This window comes from Vipera berus (genome assembly GCF_964194415.1).
Source record: "Vipera berus genome assembly, chromosome: 2".
NCBI lineage: Eukaryota > Metazoa > Chordata > Lepidosauria > Squamata > Viperidae > Vipera > Vipera berus.
The window spans coordinates 262,996,207-263,024,164 of NC_138203.1; the positions used below are offsets into that span (position 1 = coordinate 262,996,207).

General features: G+C 42.7%; 1 protein-coding gene across 2 annotated transcripts in view; it reads right to left on the reverse strand.

The window, feature by feature from the left end:
* LOC308663789 (laminin subunit beta-1-like) overlaps positions 1–24,180 on the reverse strand; it is an 88,087-nt gene extending 63,907 nt beyond the window's left edge. Inside the window, exons 1-6 of one of the 2 annotated variants that reach the window (XM_081320482.1) lie at positions 24,141–24,180; positions 12,487–12,662; positions 9,861–9,984; positions 7,100–7,173; positions 5,089–5,277; positions 601–664 (exon numbers count right to left, since the gene is read on the reverse strand). In XM_081320482.1, the coding sequence (XP_081176608.1) occupies positions 601–664; positions 5,089–5,277; positions 7,100–7,173; positions 9,861–9,984; positions 12,487–12,662; positions 24,141–24,177 (664 nt within the window). In that variant the 5' untranslated portion in view covers positions 24,178–24,180. Of the gene's footprint in view, positions 1–600; positions 665–5,088; positions 5,278–7,099; positions 7,174–9,860; positions 9,985–12,486; positions 12,663–24,140 lie in introns of those variants that run through there. The other variant, XM_081320483.1, reaches the window with a different exon arrangement.
* Positions 24,181–27,958: the final 3,778 nt, after the last annotated feature.

Genomic DNA, 27,958 nt, shown 5'->3' on the forward strand with positions numbered 1-27,958 from the left:
CAGCTGCATTCCAGCCTGCATTTTGCAGTCAAGCCTTTCCGGAAGGCCTCTGCAGATGAGTACCGAGCTATAGATTCGATCCATAGCTCAGTCCTCAGCTGCAGATCTCTTGCAGAACCGAGCTATGGAATGAATCCATAGCTCGATTCTCGGCTGCAGTGGCCTTCTTGGAAAGGCCTCTGACTGCAAAATGCAGGCCTTGCTGCAGAAGACGCCGCAGAAGAAGTGGGTCGACGAGAAGAGGACTGGCTGCAAGGTAAGTGGGTGCGGGGTGCATGGGGCAGATTCATTCCCCCCTTGATTTTTAGGAGTCCCAAACCTAGGGCTTATTTTTGGGATAGGGCTTATATTAGACCCACCCCCCCAAAATCAAGCTAGGGCTTATTTTCAAGGTAGGCCTTACTTTCGGGAAAACAGGGTACCTAGCCTGATAATGAAGCGTTCGGAAAACCAACCCACACTCAAGCTAAGATTTTTGCTACAATTGCAAGCATAACTCTGTGTCAATATCTAAAGCCTTGGCAACCTTATTTAACCCTCAGCAACATTTCTTTTCAATTCTCAGAAGCAATCTTTCCTTACTTCCCCTTGAAGCCATACCTTGGATTTCCTGGCTGTAGGGGTTTTCTACTTTCACAGCTGGGTCTAGTACCTTGAAAATGACCTGCAGAGAGAGAGGTTAAAAGATACATCTAAGTTTTCCCTAACTTCCTAAGAGCATAGAGGTAGTTTTCAACTTACAACCACAACTGAGGCTGGAATTTTGGTCATAAGTCTTTGCAGTTGTAAGTCTAGTCACCGTTTGACCTGACTCAATTTTATGACCACTTTTGCAATGGTTGTAATGCAAGTCACCATGGTTGTTAAGCCAACCATGCAATCCTTAAGCAAATCCAGCATAGCCAATGGGTGTTTTTTCCCTGTTTTCTTCTGGAAAACAGCAAAAAAGTTGCAAATCGTAGTCAAATAAACCTAGGAGGCTGCAACCGGTTGTAAATATAAGGAGGTGGTGGGTTGCAGCAGTTGCAACCTTGAGAATGGGTCCCAATTAGCTTTTCTGAAGTTTGTTGTAATCACAAATGGTAATTTATGCAACCAGTCGTATGTCAAGGACAATCTGCAAAGTCACTGAGTTCTTTTCATCAAGATCAATGTCCAAGGAAAATAGTTGGGGCAAGGCTGTTAAGTAAATTAGGCAATGACTTGGTCTAATAATAATTAATCATGTCAGCCCTTCAAAATAAGAAATCCAAAGTAGTGAATAAACTACATAAACACATAAAAGATATCTTTTAAAAAGCTGTGTTACACAGATACAAAACCCGGCATGTCATAATAACACTGCCACTATGAAAGGGGTTCTCATATTTAGTGGCATCACAGGGCACTGAATTTCAAATAAGACTGACCTTTCCCATCACCTTAATACTACAAATTCAGGCATCTGCCCTAAAAAAAGACAACTGAGCTAAAGTTAAAATGAGCTGCTGTTGAGAAGTACACTGGATTTGAGATGGGAAAAAACCCTCCCATATAAAGAATTAAGTTTGAGCTGAATAGCATATTTTGATATGAAAAGGCCAAGAGATTTGGTCCCAGCTGGTTTAGTTAGAGCTGGAGATATTAGGGAGAAATTCCTTGATATCTCTCTGGCTTGTGGATAGGGAAACTATGAATGCTTAGAATATTTTTTTCTTATCTTAACTTGTACCTTTTTTAACATTGTTGATAGAAAAACCTGGGGCCCAGTTCTGTCAGGGCTATAGTCATGTATCCAAAACTTAGTACTAGTAATCATTGAGTTTTGACAGACTCCCCACAACCTACTCACAACCTGATTTCAAAGTTATGACAGCTAAACACATGCACACCCTGCAATCGCATTGTCACATATTGGATACTTAGCAACCAGTTCACCTTTATGACCATTGGCAGCATCCTGTCATGATGATTTTTGATGGGTTTTGCCAGTTTCCGGCATATATTTCTGGCTTCTGTCAAAACCCGCCCATTTGATAAAATAGATTAGTTAAAATTACCATTGTGTTCTATTAACGACTGCCACAAATATGTCATAAAATCAGGTCTGGTCACATAGCACTAGCACTTAGACTTATACACTGCTTCATTGTGTTTTACGGCACTCTCTAAGCCAGGGGTATCAAACTTTCAGCCCGCGGGCCAGACGCATTATCCGGAAGCTGCGCTGACCCCATTGCCGGCAATGGCAAAACAGTCCCGATACGTCTCGCGACATCATGTGACATCACAAGTTTGACATGTCTGCTCTAAGCGGTTTACAGAGTGAGCATATTGCCCCCAACAATCTGGGTCCTCATTTTACCGGCCTCGGAAGGATGGAAGGCTGAATCAACCATGAACCGGTCAGGATCAAACTGTTGGCAGTTGGCAGAGTTAGCCTGCCATACTGCATTCTAACCACTGCACCACCCACAGCTCTGGTGACCCATTTAATGATGCAATGTTCCAGGCTCAATTATGGTCATAAACCGAGGACCATTTGTACTTATCAAATCTGCTCTGGACTTTCTAGCCTGCTCTTCCTAGATGAGGAGCAAGCAAAATGTGACATTCTAGCTTAGCTGTAATCTATGTAAGAAAATAATAATAATAATAATAATAATAATAATAATAATAATAATAATAATAATAATAATAATAATAATAGATATCACAGTTGTAGAGAACCGAAGCGTACAGCTGATTGATATTGCTGTACCAGGAGATGCCAGAGTCAAAGAAAAAGAACTGGGAAAAATTACAAAATACCATGACTTGGCCATTGAAACTGCACGATTATGAATGAAACGCGTAACAGTGATACCCATTGTCATCGGGGCACTGGGAACTATATCCAAAAACTTTACAAAACACATCAAGAAATTGCAACTTCCTGCGATAACTCCAGCAAAGCTACAAAAAACTGCGCTACTCGGAACCTCTTACATTTTAAGGAGATACCTGGTTGATACCTAGGATGCTGGCAGCAGCCCGTGTCAACCATTAGTGCCAGTCAATTTGAGTGTTCAGTTGACTGAGTTTCATGTTTTATAAATAAAAGTTTTATAATAATAATAATAATAATAATAATAATAATAATAATAATAATAATAAAGAAATAGCTTTGGAAGAATATCTGAAGGACAATGATGAAGATGCACTGAGATTAGTATATCAGGAAGGCTTACTGACTACTGGAGAGACCAAACTGGCCTACAAGAAAGACCAAATGAAGAACGGAATAGAGGCATGGGAAGACAAAGCACTACATGGCCAGTACATTAAAAAAATAGCTGGGAAAGCAGATAATAACAAGACCTGGCAATGGCTAAGAGCAGGAAAGTTGAAGAAAGAGACCGAGGGACTAATTCTGGCTGCACAAGACCAAGCCTTAAGGACAAATGCATACAAAGTCAAAATTGACAAGACATCAACAGATAGTAAATGCCGCCTATGCAAAGAAGCTGAAGAAACAGTGGACCAACCGGTAAGCTGCTGCGAGAAGATCGCACAGACTGACTACAAGCAGCGGCATGACAAAGTAGCAACAATGGTGTATTGGAAGAACTGCAAGAAATATCATTTGCCTGTAAGCAAGCAGTGGTGGGATCATAAAATAGAGAAAGTCATAGAAAATGATAAAGTTAAACTGCTCTGGGACTTCAGAATTCAAACAGAGAAGCACCTGCAACATAACACCCCGGACTTAACAACTGTCGATAAAAAAGACAAAAAAGTCTGGATAGTGGACGTGGCAGTGCCTGGAGACAGCAGAATAGACGAGAAAGAACTGGAGAAGATAACAAAATACCAAGACCTACAAATAGAAATAGAAAGAGTGTGGCAAAGGCAAGCAAGGGTAGTACCAATAGTAATAGGCGCCTTGGGTGCAACCCCAAAACAACTGGAGCACCACTTGAACACCACTGGCATTGACAAATTCGCCATTAGTCAACTGCAAAAGGCGGCCTTACTAGGAACTGCTTCCATTCTGCGACGATATCTATACCATCAAACATCCACACCTGCCTATCCCAGGTCCTTGGTAAGGATTCGATAGGCAGACAAAAATGCCAAATCCAGTCTGAACATCTGGCTGACTGTGCGATGATCAATAATAATAATAATAAAGTTGGAAAGGGATCTTGGAGGTCACCTAGTCCAACCCCCTGCTCAGGCAGGAAACCCTATATCATTTCAGACAAATGACTGTCCAATCTCTTCTTAAAGACTTCCAGTGTTGGAGCATTCACAGCTTTCGGAGGCAGGTTGTTCCACTGATTAATTGTTTAACTGTCAGGAAATTTCTCCTTAGTTCTAGGTTGCTTCTCTCTTTTTAAACTTTTAACAAAAGGTTCTCACAAATCAGACGAAATTGACCAGTTTCCTTCAGGGTCATACTCCCAGTTTAACTTTCGTATTCCCATGTTTGATAAACCACAGAATTGTACCTCATCCATTTCGCCCCAAGAGATTCACCTCCAAAACCAAAGTACGGTTTGCTGCTTTCCAAATTCATTTCAACAATTGTGGCTGTCTGCATTGATATTCAGAGCTTGAGATTCTACATTCTTACCTGCTGTTTAAAAATTAGTTTGAATGTCTGATTGATCTTTCTATTTCGTGAACGCAGTGAACTGCACTACAGTGAATCAGACCATTACTTTTTCTTCCCTCTATATTTTCCACACTGGCAGGCAGCCCACCTTAAAAACTTTCACAGTCCTTACCTAAATTAAATCTAGAATATCCTGCCTGCAAATTATGTTTGCTATCAAGACTGTAGCCCTTTCTCAGAGCTAAGTATCTATTTGTATTCTAGTCCCATTAGTCCTAATCCAGAGAGACAAACTGAGCTATGAATGAGCTTATGTTGCTAGAGCTGCATAGAAAACAGTGGTGAATTTGGGGCGGGGGGGGGGAAGGGATTTTAATCTGCTCAAGTAAATAAAGACTTATTGTTTATCTTCCCCAGGTTGATCATATAATTACAGAGATATAATTCTCTGGTCTTCCAAGGGATATTGCCAATTGCATTTCATTCTACTTCCATAGAATAGCACTGACTTCACCATAGCTGGAGGGCTCAATCTCAGAGTATCGCTCGTCGCACATTGCTTGATTGACATGTGTTGGGATCTGAGTAGGAACTGCTGGGAAGAGCTTGGAGCAATTGAAGGCAAAGTAGCGATAAACTTTCCAGCTTTGCCCAAAATCTGATGAGCGCTCAATGAGCATGGCTGCAGGACGGAAAGTCTGAAAAGGAAGGAAGAGAGGAGTTAACTGGAGAATATTTGTCGCTGCTCTAGCTAACTTCCCTGTAAACCAATAAGAGAGGGTCTCTGCATTAAAATGTCCAAAACATACATGAATACCAAAACAAGTCAGGTATTTGGGAACAAAAGAGACTGACTTTTCTAGATGCAAGTTTGATTTTCAATCACTTCCCCGCCCCCCAGACCTTCTGCATATTTCATTCATTCATTCATTCATTCATTCATTCATTCATTCATTCATTCATTCATTCATTCACTCATTCACTCATTTATTCATTTATTCAATTTCTATATAACTGCAGCATATTTCCAGGATATTATGGAAGAGTTCCGATGACTTGCTTAAGAATATAATACATTTTTATTTTACTAGCACTTTTCTTACATATTTCCACCCGTGGAACACCTACAGGACTTGTCCCAGAGGGTTGTGTGTCAATTTGTCATAACACCTTGTTGGATCAGACGCTGCAGTCATTCAGGGAGTCCCATGAAATAGAAGGGAAGGGTCTCACATGTTTAATGCTTCCCCTCCCTCAATCAGCTTTTGACTGATGGACTGGACCCATCTAGCTGTCTGATGGAGGATCTCTCCTCCCACAGTCCCAGATCTGCTTGGGGGAGCAACCTATGGATGTTTCTGCCACATCCACGGAAACCCACCAAATTGCTGCACCTAACATGCCCTGCAATGAATTGTTAGGATAGTTTCACTCACTGGCGTCACTACAAAGCATTGCTGACTGAGATCAGTCACACACAAAAAGAGCCAAGTTATGTCAACGTTGTTTGTGCTACTCATGGACCAGAGGACCCCCATATTAAGCTGGCTCTAAGGCTGTGCACTAAAGGTGAGGCTGAGCATCTCTGGATTGCAAATCCCAGCAACCCAAGACAGCATGGCGACTGCCTTGAAATTAGGCAGCTCTGGTCCAACAACTCTGAGAAAAATCAAGTTGATTCTAGACATAAGCAACACCTATATACCCTTCAAAAGAGGTTCTAGATTAAAAACAGAAATTCCTGCCAGGTTGGGTAACATTTAAGTGCCAACTTAAAGGTTAACGATATTATTGTATTAACACGCATGAGTTTCATAAGTGCAAATAGCCACTGGGATGCACGCATGGAATAATAATCAAATGCACAGCAGGCAGGGAGATCTCTAAACTCTTCCTTGCCTGTTGGGTTTTTATGAAAATCACTTCTCTAAAAAGGGACGCGGTGGCTCAGTGGGTTAGGACGCTGAGCTTGTCGATCAGATGGTCGGCAGTTTGGCGGGTCGAATCCCGAGTGCCACGTAACAGAGTGAGCGCCTGTTACTCGTCCCAGCTTCTGCCAACCTAGCAGTTCGAAAGCACGTAAAAATGCAAGTAGAAAAATAGGGACCACTACAGTGGGAAGGTAACAGCGTTCCATGCGCCTTTGGCGTCTAGTTATGCCGGCCACATGACCACGGAGACGTCCTCGGACAAGCGCTGGCTCTTTGGCTTTGAAACGGAGATGATCACCAGCCCCTAGAGTTGGAAACGACTAGCACATGTGTGCGGGGGAACCTTTACCTTTACCTTTTAAAAAGAGAGAGGAAATCATCCCCCATTGGCACAAACTTAACTTATTCCAAAAACCTAAGTATTTGCAGTAAAGCACATTAATTTACACACTGAGGTTTTTTTTTCATAACTTCAAAAAATAGAACTATTCAATACTTTTGTCAGATACTTTTTCTACCTCCTTTGATGGCAAAACATCTAATATCGTCTCTACGGCATCTGTCAATTCCTAGTTCCTCGGTACATTACCTTAAATTTCATTATGAGGTGAGTAAAGTGGAATTCAGCTTCCAGGTCCAATCGAATGCTGACCTGCTCTACACCTGGAAAGGGACAAAAGCCAAAAATGTGACCTTTCTCTGCTCAAGTATTCTTGATATCTTGCACTGCTCAAGAAAGCAGGGACTTGCTATCTAGCACCACCATCCTCTTTCCAACTCTCCTCCGTTCATCTGTCTTCATGAACTGAAGGGTGATGGGTGCAGTAGGAATTTTAATGTGTCATGACATCTTCCCATATGACTGAGAACTTCAGTCATTCAGGATTCCAAATTATGTGTGGAGATTCCAAGAATCAGGTTCTCTTCAACAAACGATGCATCTTCTAACCCAAAGAGGATGGCAGAGCAGGATGACAAGAATGCAGCAAAAAAGCTGAATTTATATAACATGTCTCCATTTCCTCTGCTCATGTATGGAGACAAAATCTTCCATAAAGCTTTGAGAATAGAATAGAATAGAATAGAATAGAATAGAATAGAATAGAATAGAATAGAATAGAATAGAATAGAATAGAATAGAATAGAATAGAATAGAAAGGTAAAGGTTCCCCCGCACATGCGTGCTAGTCGTTTCCGACTCTAGGGGGCGGTGCTCATCTCCGTTTCAAAGCCGAAGAGCCAGCGCTTGTCCTAGGACGTCTCCGTGGTCATGTGGCCGGCAGAATAGAAGAATAGAATAGAACAGAACAGAACAGAACAGAACAGAACAGAACAGAACAGAACAGAACAGAACAGAACAGAACAGAACAGAATAGAATAGAATAGAATAGAATAGAGCTGGAAGGGACCTTGGAGGTCTTCTAGTCCAGCCCCCTGCTCAAGCAGGAGAATCTATACCATTTCAGAAAAATGATTGTCCAGTGTCTTCATAGAAACCTCCAGTGATGGAGCGCCCACAATTTCTGCAGGCTAGCTGTTCCACTGGTTAATTGTCCTCACTGTTAGGAAGTTTCTCCTTAACTCCAGGTTGCTTCTCTCTTTGGTCAGTTTCCAACCATAGTTTCTTGTCCTGCCCTCTGGTGCTTTGGAGAATAATTTGATCCCCTCTTCTTTGTGTCAGCCCCTCAAATACTGGAATACTACTATCATGTCACCCCTGTTTCTTCTTTTCTTTAGACTAGCCAAACCCAAATCCTGCAGCCGACCTTCGTATGTTTTAGTCTTCAGGCCTTTGATCATTTCATTTGCTCTTCTCTGAACTTTTTCCAAAGTCTCAACATCTTTTTTGTAGTATGGTGACCAACATTAGTTGCAGTATTCCAGGTGTGGTCTCAGCAGGGTTTTATAAAGTGGTACTAATACTTCATGTGATCTTGATTCTGTTTATAGCTCTCATCATACAGCACATTCTGAGAGACAAAGTGTCTGAGATACAAAGAATGTTGCCAGAAAGCATCATTCTCAATTTTTACTGAAATACTTTCATTTAATGTCTCAGGCTATGACCAGCTTTTCTCCTGAAAGTCTTTAAAAAATAGTCTCATAAAGCTGCAGATAACATTATTTTTTCTACTGCTCTGCTATAGCTTATGCAATCTTCTCCATATGACTTCAAACTTGCAAAAACATTGTTCAATGAAAGACCATAGGTATCAGCATTCTGGAGAATGTCTATCCATGTGGTTGTTAAGAGTTGAAACCATTTACTGGCACATAATCAATTTTGTGCTAAATTTATATTCTGCCTTTCTTCAAAGCAGTTTCTTTGAAGATCTCCATTCATTTTACTCTCACAGCTTAAATCTTTTAACATAGGTTGGATGAAGAGAAAGAGAGCAATTGGCTCAAAATGTTCCCACTGCTGAAATTGGACTTGACCTGGTCCTAGTTCAACTTCTTAACCATGGCATCACATTGACTCCTACAAGTACAGTTCCCTGTAGTTCCAGTTTAGCCAGTAGTGACTGATACTGGTTGTTATGTATCCTGATGCAGGCAGCCGCATAGCAACAGCCACCAAGGGGTGTTGGCCTGGACGGTTTTGGCGGGAAACCTAGTTTCGGCGGGAAACCTAGGGCCAACCCCATTGGCTGGTTGCCTACCTGGCTAGGTATTTAAGGAGGCCAGGTAGCCCTTGTTTTTCAGTACGTTCCCCCCCAATAAAGAGCTGAATACGTATTCTGGATGGCGTCTCTTCCTTGCGTCGGACCCACTACATTACACTGGTAATTGTAATTGCACAGTATTTGGAACAGACTCTGTTTGGTGTAGTGGTTTAGGCATCAGACTAGAACAGGGGTCTTCAAACTTGGCCCTTTTATGACTTGTAGACTTCAACTCCCAGAATTCCTCAGCCAGCATGCCTGGCTAAGGAATTCTGGGAGTTGAAGTCCAGAAGTCATAAAAGGGCCAGGTTTGAAGACCCTCGGACTAGAAACTTGGAAGCTGTGAGTTCTAGTCTCACCTGAGGCACAAAGACAGCTGGTGATCTTGGGCCAGGCATTCTTTCTTGCACAATCTCTCTTTTCACTTCATGAAAATCATAGTAGGGCTATCAGGTCTGGACTTCAAAAGTCGGAAAGTCCACTATGACAGCAAATATAATGGTGCCAATATAGGGTCTGCTGGACTTTTCGAGCCAGACAAGATCTGGCAACACTAATGATGAAAAATGTTTCGTTGGAGACCAACAAGATCTGGAGATGTGTAATTTTGGGGAGTTGCTGGACATCTGGAACCAATGAAGATGAAACATTAGCTTCCATAATTTCCAAATTTCTCATTCTTACCATTCTCAGACTGCCACCAGGTCTGTTCACCATTCTGGCCAGTAAGGTAGATGACATTCTCAATGTGGTGGCTTTCACGGAAGGAGGATGAGCGTGAGTCACAGATGAAGCATTTCTCAGAGTCCTGTCAAAAGAACCATTCTGGTTTAAATATACAAAAACACGGCACCTACCTTCAAGGACTTTCACGGTGAATGTTACCAGTATTCTCTAGTCCAGGGGTCTCCAAACTTGGTAAATTTAAGACTTGTGGACTTCAATTCCCAGAATTCTCCAGCCAGCATGAGGAATTCTGGCAGTTGAAGTCCACAAGTCTTTAAGTTGCCAAGTATGGAGACCCCTGTTCTAGTCAAAAGACAAATACATTGTATTTAACCAGAGACAACATCTATGGCCTGCAGAGACAACCTGATGCCTAGCGGCCAGGATGTAGCCCATAGATTCCAATCAAAACGCACTTATGTACATATGAGCCGTGGTGGCGCAGTGGTTAGAATGCAGTACTGCAGGCTACTTCTGCTGACTGCCAGCTGTTTGGTGGTTCAATTCTCACCAGCTCAATGGTAACTCAGCCTTCCATCCTTCCGAGATGAGTAAAATAGGGATCCAGATTGTTGGGGGAGGGGCAATATGCTGACTCTGTAAACTGCTTAGAGAAGGCTGTAAAGCACTGTGAAGCGGTATATAAATCTAAGTGCAACATTCTGCGATGGCTCTATCTAGTCACTCACTGCTGCCCAAGAGAGCATAGTGAGGAATTTCTTTGTGTTTAGCTATCTTATGTGAAGGAGAATCAGAACTGTATCAGGGGACATCTCTGTCATATAACTTGTGGATTAATATAACTTATTGACCAAGAAAGCTACAGTATTCTTGAATGGACCAGGGGGACTTTAGTGCCATTGTGATCCTCTTCTAACTTTCTGCCCCACAAATTTTCCCCCTCCAATCTGATGCTCACAGGTAAGTGACTCTGGGTGGCATGCTACAAAGCTAAATACTATGTATACAATAAAATATTAAGTTTATTGTTATTAAAATCTTTAAAATTCTAAAGGCACAAAACTCTGTTTGTGTGTGTGTGTGTGTGTGTCCATGGAGAGAGAGAGAGAGACTGAGAAAGAGGCAAAAAAGCCTCTTAATTACACTGGAGCAATCTCATTATTTTGCCAGTCTCCTGGAGTCCTCTAGGCCAGTGATGGCAAACCTTTTAGAGACCAAGTGCCCAAACTGCAACCCAAAACCCACTTATGTATCATCGGGTGCTGGTTGGGCTTGGCCCTTTGGGTGGGTGTGGCCAATTGGGTGCCATGGTAACGGCAGACTGGGTGGGACTAAAAAGTTCAATCAATCAATTCCAACTTTGCAAGATCTTTTTTTTTCCTGCGATCAGTTGAAATTGATTGATTGAACCTTTTTTTTGTACACAGCAGCAGAGACCTAAAGCGAAAAGATTTTATAAAGCCCAGCTGAAGGCCTAGGACTGGGGCAACAGAGCGCTTGCCCACAGAGAGGGCTCAGCGTGCCACCTGTGGCACCCGTACCATAGGTTCGCCACCACGGCTCTAGGCCTTAAAGAATATCTGGAAAGTTAAAAGGGATGAGGCACGCCTCACTTCAAAGGAAAGAATATTCCATAAATTTGGGGCCACAGCAAAAAAAAGGCCGTCACCTCAGACCTGCCAAACGGGACCCACATCATGCCCTGTCTGCTAGACCTGGTGGGACAAGCAGATGTAATCAGGGAGAGACTGTCCCTCTGTTCTGTACCAGCCTACTACCGGCCCTGCAGAAAAGGCAGGCACAACCCCTTTACAAAAAGGCAAGAGGCTGGAACTAAGCCTGCCAAATTTATTGACATAAAACAGAGTAAACAGAGCAAACGGAAACACGAACCATGAAACAGGAGCTATTCAAATGGTTGCCTTCAGCAAACCAGCCCTCCCACACATTCCCCTTTTAAACAGTTCAAGGCGTGGCTTCTCTCTGCCTCCTTCCAAGGTGCCCCATTGCCTTCCTCTGTTTACTCCTGATTGACTGCCTCCTGCGTCGGGCGTCCTTGAACAGGGCCAGCTGTGGGTCATCTTCATCCAAGCTGTCAGGCTCACACAGCTGGGTCTGCGTCGTGACCAGATGGGAGGGGCCTGGCTGAGGGCTCTGCGAAGCCTCAGGGCTATCCTCTGGAGGCTCTCCAACACCCCCCTCCTCCTCCTCCGAATCGTCCGACCCAACTGCCGAACCCACAGGCTGACCCTGAATCACAGCACCCTCAAACATCCTGGTTCCATGCCATGTAGGGCTTTAAAGTTCAAAACCAGCACCTCGCACTGGAGCTGGAAACAGATTGGTAATCAATGCAGCTTGTTGAGTGGAGGTGTAATGTGTGCTGCTCCAGAAACACACATAACTGCTCACCCTGTTGCATTCTTTATTAACTGAAGCTTCTTCTGGATACTCTTCAAGGGAAGTCCCATGTAGAGTGCATCATAGTAGTCGAACCAGGAGGTGATTAGCACATGGGTGACTGTAAGTACAGTGTATACTGCTTTTTATAGCTGGCCCAATAACATTTTTCTGTGGTTGTTTTAATACTATGTCGACATCGCAAGTTCTCGACCAGTGTTACCTGAAGATGGCTGACAATGCAGTACTCTTGAGGCTCTTCCAGGCCACATGTTGATGTAGTGCTCAGGTTTTGGGTCCTCCCAATGAGCAGGTTTCCTGTGGCTGGGTAACAGCTGCCTTCCAAACAGCCATGGTATAAGTCAGGCTCTTCTGTGCCTTGAACGTCAGCTATCCGGCCTTGTCAAAGAAACAAGAGAACAACCTACTCAGTCCGTTTTAAGAACATATGAAGTACCTTGGCATTGAGGGAAAAAAATATGATCTCATCCAGAAAGATTTGTGCCTTGTGTCCCCTCCCCACAAAGAAATTATTCATAATTAATAATAGTGTCAACTAGGTAAACGACTCCAACCTGGTACATCCAAGCCCCCCCCAAAAAACTCCAACAGCAGAGATGAAAACAAGGTAACTATTGTTATGTTCTTAGTTCGGTTAGGCATTGAGGAGGCAGAGTGTTGAAACAACAAGCATGTTTATTAACTAACAACAGAAGCAGACCTACAGGGCTATATATACTAACAGCTATATATACACAGTTCGCCTCTAGGCGGCAACCAATAGGTTTAAAGTAACAGTTTCCCACCCCAAACATAATTATCAGCTTGGAGACAGACAGTCTGGGTTGCAGTAAGAGAAACCGTTAAGCAATCCTACACTTAAATACAGCAATTAAGGTCATACATTAAACAAGTGATTTCAACAGTTGAGGCCAATACATTACAACTATTGTCCCAGAAGGAACATCTAAAGGCTGGATTTGCACGTCACAGAAACCCAGTTACTCACAAGAATTTTAATACATTGCTAACACAGGTAATCCTCAATGTACGTCCACAACTGAGCCCCAAATTTCTATTGCTAAGCGAGACGGTGGTTAAGTGAGCTTTGCCCCATATGCCCTACTTCCTTGCCACAGTTGTTAGGTGAATCACTGCCGTTGTTAAATCAGTAACACGGTCGTTAAGTGAATCTGGATTTCCCCCTTGACTTTGCTTGTCAGAAGGTCACAAAAGGTGATCACCTGACCCCTGGGACACTGCAACCTGTCATAAACACGAACCACTTGCCAAGCATCTGGATTTTGATCACGTGACCACGGGGATGCTGCAATGGTCGTTAAGTGTGAAAAATGGTCATAAGTCACTTATTTTAGTCCGTTGGCAATTTTGAACGGTCACTAAACAAATGGTTGTAAGTTAAGGACTATCTATACTCACAAGAATTTGAACAGATGGCAGATATGCCATATTTGATTGCTCCTGCTTGGCTCTTCCTGCCAGAGGCCTTTCTTCTTATTTCCCCCCCTCCCCCCAAAAAGTCAACAAATAGAAACCAAGAATAAACAATGGCTTCTGATCCTGGCATGTTAAGGGTTCCCATATCCCAACTGGCCCATCTCAGTAATTATAACCAAAATTTGAGCTTCGGGGCTTGTTTAGCTTTTGCTGTTGATAAGAAGACTGGCCAGCTAGGAGCAACTGCTCCAGAAAATTGTTCATCCTGTCTTGGCATGAAATACAAATGCATTGTTGTAAAATCCTAGAACTGCCTGCTAGCTCGATTCATGAGTTGAATGAATGAATGAACCTTTATTGTCAAAGTACAACCATGTATACATTGAGATTGGCTGAGCTTCCCTTCATGCCCCCCACCCCCAACTCACAGTGACAACAAACCCTCCATCTTAGGCAGGAAAAATCAAATGCACAGGTATAGTATAGGTGGTACCTTGCTCGATAGTAGTAACTGTGAGAGGGATCTCGGAGTCCTAGTAGACAATCACTTCAATATGAGCCAGCAGTGTGCTGCAGCTGCCAAAAAAGCCAACACAGTGCTAGGCTGCATTAATAGAGGGATAGAATCAAGATCACGTGGAGTGTTAATACCACTTTACAATGCCTTGGTAAGGCCACACCTGGAATACTGCATCCAGTTTTGGTCACCACGATGTAAAAAAGATGTCGAGACTCTAGAAAGAGTACAGAGAAGAGCAACAAAGATGATTGGGGGACTGGAGGCTAAAACATATAGGGAACGGTTGCTGGAATTGGGTATGTGTAGTTTAATGAAGAGAAGGACGAGGGGTGACATGATAGCAGCGTTCCAATATCTCAAGGGCTGCCACAGAGAAGAGGGAGTCAAGCTATTCTCCAAAGCACCTGAAGGCAGGACAAGAAATGATGGATGAAAACTAATGAAGGAGAGAAGCAACCTAGAACTAAGGAGAAATTTCCTGACAGTTAGAACAATTAATCAGTGGAACAACCTGCCTCCAGAAGTGGTGAATGCTCCAACACTGGAGGTTTTTAAGAAGAGACTGGACAGCCATTTGTCTGAAATGGTATAGGGTTTCCTGCCTTAGCAGGGGGTTGGACTAGATGACCTCCAAGGTCCCTTCCAACTACTTCTTCTTCTTCTTCTTCTTCTTCTTCTTCTTCTTCTTATTATTATTATTATTATTATTATTATTATTATTATTAGTAGTAGTAGTAGTAGTAGTAGTAGTAGTAGTAGTAGTAGTAGTAGTAGTATTATACCATTGAGCTAATTGCACAACACACCGGCCTCGCAAGTCAATCATACATAAAGTTTATAAAATTATTTCCCGTTCAAGAGCCTAACAGCCCATGGATAGAAGCTGTTGTTCAGCCTGTTGGTACGGCTGGCTATACTCCTATATCTCCTACCTGATGGTAGGAGAGTAAAGAGAAGTTACCATTAGGCACCAGTGGAAGAAAACAGATCATGAATTAAGTAGCCTACGGATTCTGGGACTGACTCACAGTAAAATGCTTTTTAATTCTAGAGGGAATAGAATGAAAAATAAACTCTTATTTTGTATTCCCTTGCTGAAGAAAAAGCTAATAACTGATTTTTTCTCTCTATACTAATGATCTACTATGCACATTCTGAAAATTAAAATAATAAACAAACCCATATCTGGGAATCCCAACTCCCCCAGCAACTCAGTCCCCGAATGCCTATTTCTGGCAGTAGAGGAGGTCAAGCTATGGGGAACACAGTACCTTTACTCATTCTCTGAGGACCCTTTCCATGCGTGGTGGGTTTTTGCAGTGAATTCTAATCATCTCTCTTGAAATCTAATGTCCCTAATGGAATTGCATAATTAGAATCCTAAGAAGAACCAACTGGGAGTTAAGTAGGAGACAGAATTCCTCACTGGGGACCATCACAAAGGTATTTTTCAAAAGGCAACTAGACTTTTTCTTGGTTTTTTTTCCCTTGAAGACGTTTCACTTCTCATCCGAGAAGCTTCTTCAGTTCTGACTCATCACCTGTCCCCGTTGCCCAGTTTTGTGACACCCATTGTGCCATCCATCCTACCTGCAATTAAAAAGGACAGGTAGTCCTCAACTTACAACCATTTCATTTAGCGACTGTTCAAAGTTGCAACACCGAAAGAAAAAGGAACTTATGGCCGGTACTTGCACTTAGGACAACAGCTGCATCCTCATGGTCACATGATCAAAATTCATGCAGCTGGCATTTCACAATAGTTGCAGCATCCTGGGAAGATGTGATCACCATCTGTGACCTTCCCAGCCAGCTTCTGGGAGAAACAAAGTCAATGGGGGAAGTTGGATTCACTTAACCGCATAAATCACTTAACAACTGCAGTGATTTGCTTATTAACCATTGCAAGAAAGGTCATAAAACTGGGCCCGACTCACTTAACGATCATCTTGCCTAGCAATGTGTAATGTATTGGGCTTTATTGTAACACCACGTGGTAAGCTGGATCTAGCTAACCGCTCCCAGCACCTCAGACACCCCGTCTCCAGGGCTGCTATTGGTTGCCCCTAGGTGGCAATAGGCTGCTTTAAACCTATTGGCTGCCGCCTAGGGGCCAGACTATAAATTGCTGCAAGCTGCAGCCCAGTTCTCTAGTTCAGATCCTGCAAGCAAATAAACATGTTCATTGCTGAACTCACTCACCTTGTCTTCATTCGTGCGCAATGAACTCACTACACAACACAATGGAAACTTTGGATTCAGTTGTGGTCATAAAGTTGGGGACTCCCCATAGTACAAATCTTGGCAATTGCCATTGTTACCTGTGTTATTCTTTTGTTTACCTTATGTAATTTTGTTGCATTTTATGCCTACTTTTTAATTTTATTAATTACAGGTTTATATGTTTTTATTGAAGTGTCTTCTGCCCTAAAGTTCATAATAAAGATTTTGATTGGATTAATCTCATCAACAATATAACTTGGCAGTGTCTCTTTTCTGCCATGTCCTAATGGTTTTGTTTTTCTCTCATCCCCAGCCCATATGAGAAAGTGTTTTGTTGTTTTTAGCTACAAGCCATATAAAATCTGTTATAAAGGTAAAAGTAAATGTTCCCCCGCACATGTGTGCTAGTCGCTTCCGACTCTAGGGGCCGGTGCTCATCTCCGTTTCAAAGCCGAAGAGCCAGCGCTTGTCCAAGGACGTCTCCATGTTCATGTGGCCAGCACGACTAGATGCCAAAGGCGCACGGAACGCTGTTACCTTCCCACTGTAGTGGTCCCTATTTTTCTACTTGCATTTTTATGTGCTTTCGAACTGCTAGGTTGGCAGAAGCTGGGACGAGTAACAGGCGCTCACTCTGTTACGCGGCACTCGGGGTTTGACCCGCCAAACTGCCGACCATCTGATCGACAAGCTCAGCGTCCTAACCCACTGAGCCACCGCGTCCCGAAAAATCTGTTATACCTGACCACATATAACATTGCAGGCAAATCAAAGTGGCCGGTAGTGGGTAAAATAAGAGCAGTAGATACTGGTCATTTGGGGCACATCCTACCCCCTCTGATTTCTGATCAGCCTCCTCTTAGGGAAGTCTGTTTCACTACTGATCAAAATCTACTTCCAAGTTAGATCCATTTTTTCCGCTGCCTTCTATAGCAATTCTTTCTCATCTTGTACATGCTAGCCTTGCAGATACTCGGAGATGGCTATCATAACTCTGCATGGTTCTCTGACCCGTGTTTGAATTTCTGTGTGATAAACTAATGGCGTAAGTTGGGCTGCACATTAAAGGACTGAGAGAAACATATTTACATAGTGAGCTACAGCAGGCTAAAGACGGAAGGAATTAGAATTATTGTTCAAAATGGTGTCTCTTAAATCGCTCAATGAATAAAGTAGAAAGAATACTGTGTTCATGGCCTTCACTGTCTATACTCTAAAGCTCAGTGTATGAGAAATAGGATGAAACTGAATTCTTAATAAATAAAAGCAAATATGCCTTGTTTTATTGAAATACAGCATCTGGGCTTCAAAAATAGTGACTTTTAATCAACTCAGAGCTAAGACTCCAGGCCAGAAGAATCTGATGGAACTCATTGATTCAAACTCCTATTCACGTAAATGGAAGGAATTAAAAATGGAACCTTGCGGGGGATACCAATGTGTCTAGATAAAAACTTAGTGAAGTTCTGAAGACAAAACAATGCAAAAATAAAAATGTTGAAATAGAAACAAGAAAGAATACATTTCAGTAGGCTGCAGTTATAAAGATTGTATTAAAAAGGATTACAAGTCAGAATAAGCTGAAGAATTTAATGAAGAATTCTTTAAAAAATTCTTTAAGTATATTAAATGAAAAGATTCAGTTTACCAACTGCTGTATGAAGATAGTAAAATGTTAACGGTTAACTGAGCAAAAGCATAGCTATTTGTCTGAGTTTTCTCCAACAAGAGCATCTATGTTCCACCAAGCAATTGTGAACACTAGGGGAAAGGGGTAGGATAGCAATGTAAACATCATCTTGAAGTATCTACTTATTTTGGATGAATTTAAATCTCAGGATCAGATGAATTAAAGCTTAGGATATTAAACAACAAGAACTGGTGAAAGGGTCATTTCGTCCCTACTTCAAAAATCAGGAAAGAAAAAAAAAGAAATAAGGGAGAAAAGGCAAATCCATGGAATTGTAGATCAGACAACCTCAGAAAATTCTACAGCAGATTTTTAAGCACTCTGAAAACAATGTGGCAATTACCAGAAATCAGCCTAGTTGTCTCAAGAAGCCTTGCTACACTCTTAACTATTTTTTTAACCAGCTAATTCCAATTTATAAACTATGGGAAAGATGCATGCATAGGTTATCTTGATTTTAGCAAAGGGTTTTGTAAAGCACTGTCAGCCTGATTAGCAAGCTAATTACAGAATGAACTGAATGGCCTGCAAATCAGGTAGACAGAGAGCTTATTTGAATATCATATTTGAGGAGGGCTCATTAGCGCTTTATCAACAGTGAATTATTGATAGAGTGCCCAAAGGTTCCCATATTTTTAATGTTTTTATTAATGGATTGAATGAGGACAGATAGAGAATGATGATTAAATTTTACATAACACAAAATTGGATGGGCTAGCTAACGCTCTGGAAGCCAGAATAAAATTCAAAATGATCTTTATAGGTTAGAGAAAATTGCTGAAATTATAATGAACTGCAACAGAGACAAATGCAAAGTTCCTCATTTACATGACAGAAGGCCAAAGGCCCAGGTATAGAATGGGGGATATTTAACTTGGGGAAAAAAATACAATTGGAATAGCTGATTGCAACGTGAATATGAGTAATGGGGCTGTGCAGAAAGGAAATTTTAGGCTTCTCCAGTGGAAATATCACTTCTGTAGGAAGCAATCACTCTGCTTTATTTTGAATTGATCAAATCCCACATCAAGTGCTACACCCAGTTTTAGGCACTACACTTTGAGATGGATTCAGTGAGGATGACGGGAAGTTATGCTTGTGAAAGATGAGGAAGGGAGGAAAAATTTTAGTTTAGCTCTCAGTTTATCTCCAAGATGCTCATATGTCAGGATCAATGCAAAAACTAATAAGATCTCTTTGAAATACGGAGCCTCTTGTATTTTCATCTATCTGCCACATTAAACTCCCCTTTTTATGATCCTGTAATCCCTTTGTTCAGGGCAACTGAAGGAAGCTGAGCATTTACTGACCAGGTGCCCTCTCTAACGCCACACGCAGAGTTCACAGCAGATTTTTTTTTTCTTTGCGCCCTAGGAGAGAAATATCTGCCTCTATCTAGGATTGAACTCTCAACCTTCCAAGTGGGAGACAAGCATCTTCACCACTTGACTAGACCACCACTAGAGCACTAGACCGCTCAGCTACCTATCAGCAACAATGAAAATATGAATGTTGTTCTCCCAACATAAAAACAAGCTTTGGTGTAGTCCAAGGGGTAGGCAAGCTTGACTCTTTTATGTCTCGTGGACTTCAACTCCCAGAATTCCTGAGCCAGCCATGCTGAGGGGAAAGGGAGAGGTTTCCAAGCTGAGCCATGCTGGCTCAGGAATTCTGGGAGTTGAAGTCCACGAGTCATAAAAGAGCCAAGGTTGCCTACCCCTGGTGTAGTCTCTTTTTTTACTCGCTCAAGAACTCCTTTAGAGCCAAAAATAAAATAAAAATTCTTCTCCTCTTGTGATTCTGCAGCTTACCAAGAGGACCTGAAAAAGGGACTGTCAGATATTCAAGACTGCGACTCTCAGGCCCAGAGGACGTCTGCCTTGGCAGAGGAGGCCCAAGCCTGCCCAATCCTGTCAATCCCGTCGATTGGAAGGAGGAAGCCCGAGCAGATCAGTACGGTACCCTTATGCACGGGAGGGGGTTTGATAACACATTACTTATAATGCCACCCATTTCTGATCCAGGCAGAGAGACAAGGGAGGTTTCCACTATTATTCCTATCACAAAGGTGAGATGAACAATTCCGAGCCACGTTGTGATGGCTGCTTGAATTTTCACATGGGAATTTAGTACACAAGGGTGTTGGAGTGTTGCCCGTGCACATGGGCCTCCTTCCACCAGCTGCTTAGAGCTTAGTGCCCCATCTCCAACTCAGCCGCACAACTCAACCTGTTCTTTGCCTTCTGCTTTTTTTATTATTATTAATAGCTAACCTCCCACCTCTAAATCTTTGCCAATCATTAACTCGCACAATGTGTCTGCCCAGCCGGAGACAAACCTCACGCATTCCAAAGGGCCACACCTGGGCATTCAGGAGAGTTAATTTCTAAGAAAGTAGGAGGTCAAAATATTCGGAAGCCACACCTGTTGAGGAATGTCTTTCCATGGATCTCAAATAGGGGCGAAGTTTTTTTGCATCCATCCATCTTTGCATTCTTGAGAAAGATGGGGAGAAAATTCAACAAAGGGAAAGTATAAGGTGATGTTAAGGGGTTCTGCTGGGACCAGGAAGATCCCATTTACGTCTTCACTCAGCTATGGACGTTTTGTAGGGTCCTTTGCCTGAGTTACTATTTCTGCGTTCAACCTACTTCCCTGAATTATTACTGAGGTTGTCAACCATCCAGGTCATGGTTGTCCCAAAAGTGCTTTTTCAAAAGGCACCTAGACTTTCTTTGCTTTTTCTTGATGTTTCACTCCTCATCCAAGAAGGATCTTCAGTTCTGACTGAATGATTGGGAATGGAAGGATTCTTATTGCTTGCTATCATCTGGCTGTTAGCACTTTGAAGGTGTTGTTTCCCTCCATCTCTGTTGAGAGAGGACTGTTCAGTTTTAACACAGATGGCCTCTTTTACCTCTTTTTTCAAACCAGAGGTCCTCTCTGTCCAGAATGTGGATGGAGGATGGGACCATAAATTAAAATGTGTTGAGCTTCTGGAGGATAAAAATCCAGCTAACAATAATTGCTATCAGTGTCAATTTCAGAAGGGCAATAAAAAACACAGTCTTTCTAGATATATTGGATGGCTTGCAATTATTCAGAGGGGAGACTTTTTAACATATTCAATTGCTCCCTTATTTTTTTACTTTATGTATCTGAGGGTTAAGCTTCATTGTTGAAAGCAATTTGTGATATATCTCTCTGGGAAAGACGGATGCTGTTACAGAATGCCCCATCATACTTTCTCAGAAAAGCATTGGAATATGAGACATGCGAATCATTAAATGATCAAGGAACATTGTATTAGAATTACCAAGATCCTTAAAACTTAGGAAACAATTATTATTATTATTATTTTTAAAAAAGAATATGGTTCTAACAATATGCAGAGTATATTGGACACATCACAAGAATGATGGTAGAGTTTTTAGTCAGATCTTGGCCCAATCTCCTCTGAGCCGGTGCAGTGGTTAGAATGCAGTATTGCAGGCTAACTCTGCCCACTGCCAGGAGTTCGATCCTGACTGGCTCAAGGTTAGTAAAATGAGGACCCAGATTGTTGTGGGCAATATGCTGACTCTATAAACCACTTAGAGAGTGTAAAGCACTATAGAGCAGTATATAAGTCTAAGTGCTATTGCTACCGCTAAATTTTAGGATCAACCCACCGGAGTCTACTGTCGGCATTTGAGAGTTCCTGTGCAGCTGTAGATAGATGTGGCATAGTGCCAGCTGCTCTCAGAACCTGACTATGCTGCTACCAATGCTTGTTGTGACCTAGTTGGACTAGTAATGGGCCCGCAGGGCATGAATGGTGCACAGGATGATCAAGGCGTGTCATTACATGCATGGCCTGACTGAATGGGTCGGAAAACTGGCAGAGATATAGGAGTTACAATCAGACAGAAAACGCTTTGTCCTATGGGCGACATAGAAACCTTGGCAAGCCACTCTGTGGAGCAAAATGTTGCCATCCGTGGGAAACATAATCAAGAGTGTATCTTTTCATACAGGACTTTTTTTTTAAAACCCTTCCTGGTTCCCAGCTCTGGCGTTTTGTTCCACTGTGATTTGCAGAGTAGGATATACGAAGTAAAATCCTCTTCGTAAGCTACCTTTATCTCTCTGGCTTAGGTATACGTGTGTGCATCTGTTTTTACAACCGCACAAACATACACATATATTTTTATTTGTACTATGACAACAAGAGGGTTGGCATTTTGGTTTTTTTGCCTTTGTGTCAGATTTTGGAAGTTTGCCCTTGCCTCCTCCCTCCTAGGAGAAGAGAGTGACTAAGTCCCCCAGCTCGCTTTGTGTCTAAGGCAGGACTAGAACTCACCATGTCCCGGTTTCTAGCTTGGCGCCTTAACCATGCCACCAAATTCATTATTCAGTACACATGATGCTAAATCATACGAATAATCATTGAAATGTATTGATCAGATACGTGCATTTGAAGATGATTCACCCAAGGCTTTGTATCAGTCCAACATTTTTACTCTTAGATCTCAATGCACGGGACTATCCATCCTACGCAAAATCTGAAATTCAGCATGACATGAGTTGAGCTGCACTAGCAGGAGTTGAGCCGCAATCAGCTAAATCAGTTTTTCATATCTATTTTGTCCGATAGTGACTCTTTCCAATATTTAGATGAATTAGTTAGAATTAGTCAGTCTGGATTTAGAGTTTTCTACATACATATCAAATATAAAACTAATCTATATCTATACTGATCATTAGAACTAACCAAGGATCCATAACTGAGTGGAACTCAAAATTGTAGAGTGTATTCTTCCAATTTACAACAACGATTCTGAGTATATTTACTGACGACATCTTCACTGCATCCCCAGATTTACTTTCCAGAAAACAGAACTAGGCCCATGCATTTATTTGTTTGTTTGCTTGTTTATTATTAATCCAAACAGAGATGATTCTGGCCGGCTCACAACATTTTAAAATACAATGCATAATAAAAATCCAACACCCCCACCCCACCCCAGGGCAGCAACAACATAATCAGATCAGTCACTTGATCAGCTCCATCTCCATTTGTGGTTGCCAGACCCACTCAGGAAACCATGTTTTTAGGGCCTTTCAGAAAAGGAATAGGGTGGGGGCCAGCTATACCCAGAGAGGGATGATGTTCCATAGAGAAGGGGCCACTTCTGAGAAGGCCCCTTTTCATGGCTCTACTACAGGGGTCTTCAAACCTGGCCCTTTGATGACTTGTGGACTTCAATTCCCAGAATTCCTCAGCCAGGCATGCTGCCTGAGGAATTCTGGGAGTTGAAGTCCACGTCATAAAAGGGCCAAATTTGAAGACCCCTGTTCTACTAGATAAGAATGCCTAATTGATAGGACCTTCCTTCCCATCCTGGCGGGCCAAGTGGATATAATAGGAGACTGGCGGTGTTTCAGATAGCCTGGCCCCAACCATGTGGGGCTGTAAAGGTGATAAACCAGCACCTTGAGTTGTACCTGGAAGCAGACTGACAACCAGCACAATTCAGGCAAAAGGAAAATTGTCAAGAATCTAAACAGACCAGTAATTCAGTAATCCTGCAAAACAGGAAAGATGGGAGATTCAAGCTTTCCAGCTTGTCTCTGCTACCACTCCAGAAATACAAACAACCCCTGTCCCAAATGGCTTCTTTTCGGCAAGCAACAGGCATGCCCCAAAGCTAGGAGAAATTTGGCAAGCTTACCCAGTCACAAGCTTAGTGTGTGACCAACTAATTGCATTCACCTAGGGCAGGGGTTTCCAAACTTGGCAACTTTAGGGCTTGTGAATGTCAATTCCCAGAATTCTGGGTGAGGAATTCTGAGAGTTGAAGTCCACAGGTCTTAAGGCGCCAAATTTGGAGAGCCCTGACCTATGGCATAACTAGCAAGCTGATGTCAAGACTGCTCATTCACAAAAATATCCTTTTTGTATTTAGTCCAGACCAACAAGGACATGCCCTGTGTCAACACTTACCCCAGAGAATCAAGTAGTACAGCAGTACCATTGGCATGGCAGAGAATTTCAACATTTCAACCTGCAGGTTAAAAAGAAAAAAGCAGAAAATTAAAATCCTGACTTTTCCTGTCTGCCATATCTAAGGAAGGTGTAGGGACAGGGGCTTATATAATGGTGGAAGAACTGGAATTCAGTTTATTAATTAATAACTGGATGAAGCGGATTATCTAGACCCGTACCAATCGGGCTTCAGGCCCGGGTACAGCACGGAGACGGCATTGGTCGCTCTGGTGAATGATCTCTGGAGGGCTCGGGACAGGGGATATTCCTCTGTCCTAGTCCTATTAGACCTCTCAGCGGCTTTCGATACCATCGACCATGGTATCTTGCTGCGGCGTCTCAGGGGACTGGGAGTGGGAGGCACGGTCCTTCAGTGGTTCTCCTCCTACCTCCTGGGACGCTCACAGTTGGTGTTGGCAGGGGGGCAGAGGTTGACCTCGAGGCCTCTCGCTTGTGGAGTCCCTCAGGGGTCGGTCCTCTCGCCTCTCCTGTTCAACATCTACATGAAACCGCTGGGTGAGATCATTCGTGGTTTTGGAGTTGGGTATCATCAGTATGGAGTTGGGTATCATCAGTTGGGTATCATACTGATGATACCCAGCTTTTCATTTCGACCCCAAACCACCCCAGTGATGCCCTCGATGTGATGTCCCGCTGCCTGGAGGCGGTTCGGGTCTGGATGGGGAGGAACAGGCTTCGACTCAACCCTGACAAGACCGAGTGGCTGTGCGTACCGGCATCTCGGGATATTCAGGATATCCCATCTCTCTCTATGGGGTGTGGGTTATTACCCCCCGTAGATAGGACTCGCAACTTGGGAGTCCTCCTAGATTCACAGCTTTCTCTAGAAGACCATATAGTAGCTGTGACTAGGGGGGCCTTCGCCCAGGTTCGCCTGGTGCGCCAGTTGCGGCCCTATCTAAACCGGGATGCCTTACGTACGGTCACTCACGCCCTCGTGACCTCTCGTCTGGACTACTACAACGCTCTCTATATGGGGCTACCCTTGAAGACCACTCGGAGGCTCCAGCTGGTACAGAATGCAGCCGCGAGAGTTGTGTTGGGAGTTTCCCAACACTCCCATGTTACACCTCTGCTCCGCGAGCTGCATTGGCTTCCAGTTGTCTTCTGGGTGAGATTCAAGGTGTTGGTAATGACCTACAAAGCCCTACATGGCATGGGTCCGGAATACCTTGGGGAGCACCTGCGGCCGGCGTCAACTTCCCTCCGCCCAGTACGCTCCCACAGAGAGGGCCTCCTCAGGGTGCCACCGGTCAAAGAATGTCGACTGGTGGCCCCCAGGGGGAGGGCGTTCTCTGTGGGTGCGCCAGATTTATGGAACCATCTTCCAGTCGAGCTCCGGATGGCGCCTGACCTCCGCTCCTTCCGGCGCGATCTCAAAACATACCTTTTTGAACAAGCTGGCCTGGCCTGATGGGATGGGCTTGGGTTTTATTAATCTGTTTTAACCTACTTTTTAATGTGTTTTAATTTATTCATGGGCATTTTGTTTAATCGTTTTTAATTTTTGTATCTTGTTTTTTAATATGTATTGCCCTGTTCACCACCCTGAGTCCTTCGAGAGAAGGGCGGTATACAAATAAAATTAATAATAATAATAATAATAATAATAATAATAATAATAATAATAATAATAATAATAATAATAATAACTAATTAAACTAAATAGGGAAATTTTTAAGTCGTACAGAGTCACTTGACAGTGAGATGGACAACATATACATTTAATTAATAAATAGATAAATAAATAAATTTAGAATATTTGGGTCAAATTTTCCTCTCCTGGCAAAAATTTTAGAGAAGAACGGCACATATGTATTTATTTTGTTGTTAAATAAAAAATCATTTAAAACTTAACTGCATGAAATACAGCACAACATTTATACTTTATGAAGGCATATAAGAGTTTACTGCAGGGGTGTCAAACTCACAACATCACGTGACGTGTTGCGACGTATCGTGACTTTTTGTTCCATTGCCAGCAATGGGGTGGGCGCAGTTTCGGCATGACACATCCAGCCTGCGGGCCGGCAGTTTGACATCCCTGGTTTACCATATGACGTGTTTATTAAATTAAAACAGCAATTCTAAGCATGTTTACTCAAGAGATCCAATCTGTTCAGTGGAGTTTATGCACAAGTTACACACACCTAAGATAGCAAAATAAAGCTTTTGTTTCATAACATCCAAATGGAGGGAAAGATGCAAATTTCTCCTCTTGTTAATGTTTTTTTGGTATCTTCTTAGTTTTTGCCATTTAGGAAAATAGGAAATAAAATGTATTATACAAATATTAGAATCCAGTTTTGCAAAGGAAAATTCAATTTTGGTCTACAGTTTGCAGTATCATCAGCCAGTGCTTAGCCAATTCTTTAAAAAAAATCCTCTGAAGCCAAAGAGAGAGAGAGAGAGAGAGAGAGAGATTTTTTTCAGGGCAACCACGAGTAGAGTAGCAAAGAATATGTGGTTTGGGTTTTTTGTTCATTCAGAAAAATTAAAATGTGCATCTATTTAGATCGAACTGAAGCGACTTTATTTCAGTTGCCGATCACCTCAACTCTTTAGAGAGACGTGCCTATAAATTAGTATGTAGGTCTGCTCAGGGAGAAAAATGAACATAAATTTTATGTGCCAAAGGAAAAAGCTGAGAGGAGATGGAAGGTAAAAGGAGAAGGGTCCAGATGGATGGAGGTAAGGAAAGAAAGAAAGAAAGAAAGAAAGAAAGAAAGAAAGAAAGAAAGAAAGAAAGAAAGAAAGAAAGAAAGAAAGGAAGGAAGGAAGGAAGGAAGGAAGGAAGGAAGGAAGGAAGGAAGGGAGAGAGAAAGGGAAAGAGAAAGAGAAAGGGAGAGAGAGAAGGGTATGAGAAGGAAACACAGTGTGCAAACTTATGGTAGAGTTTGTGCATGGGTGAAAAGGAACCAGTCGTCCTTCTTTCTGGGTGAGCCACAGATCTCAGCCTGTATTTCTCACACGAACCACCATATGAACCACCCTGTAACAATGCCATTAGAAAAGCCCTGCTCTAGATAATATGCCATTCTCATCGGATACACACACTTTGCAAAATAAACATCCCAAACAACCATATTAGCATTAAAAATTTACTCTTTCTAGCCTGGGAATAAATTGACCAGGAGGGAAATCACTGTGGGGCGGAATAAGCCGACCCCACGGTGCCAGCCAGAGAAGCGTGTGGTCCTTCTGCCATCCTGGCTGCCTTCCCCTCCAGGATCTTCTCATACTCACTTCATGAGGGCCACGGTGGCCCTCTCACCTGGTGTTTCGTCTGACCCTCTGGCCACCAGGATTTAGAGAAGAGCCGGAGCAATTCTTCCCTCTCCTTTGCCAGTAAGGAACTTTCCACTTGTCCAGCCGAAATGTCCTAATTCCCCGTTGTCCGGACAGCGTGAGAACTCTGCTGTGCAAACTCAACTGCTGATGGGTAAAAATAAACCGGCTCTTCCCACCCGCCGCTCTCCATGAGGGCAAAGCAGAGCTGGAGGCTGAGTTACATTCAAATGGAGCTGGGTCTTTGAAAGGGACTAACGGTCTCTAAGCTACGGGAATGTCGCAGCCTATTCTTTCTGCTCCACGGCACACAAAGTCTGTCTGCTCCGCTCCAGGCACAGGCCCGGCGTTGGCTGTCTGAAAGGAGTGAAAGACGGAGGAATCTCCCATTGAGGAGACGAGAGCAAAATAGGCCCCTGGCTTCATTCCTAAACAGGCCTCACCAGACTTTGGAGGCTTGAGACAGA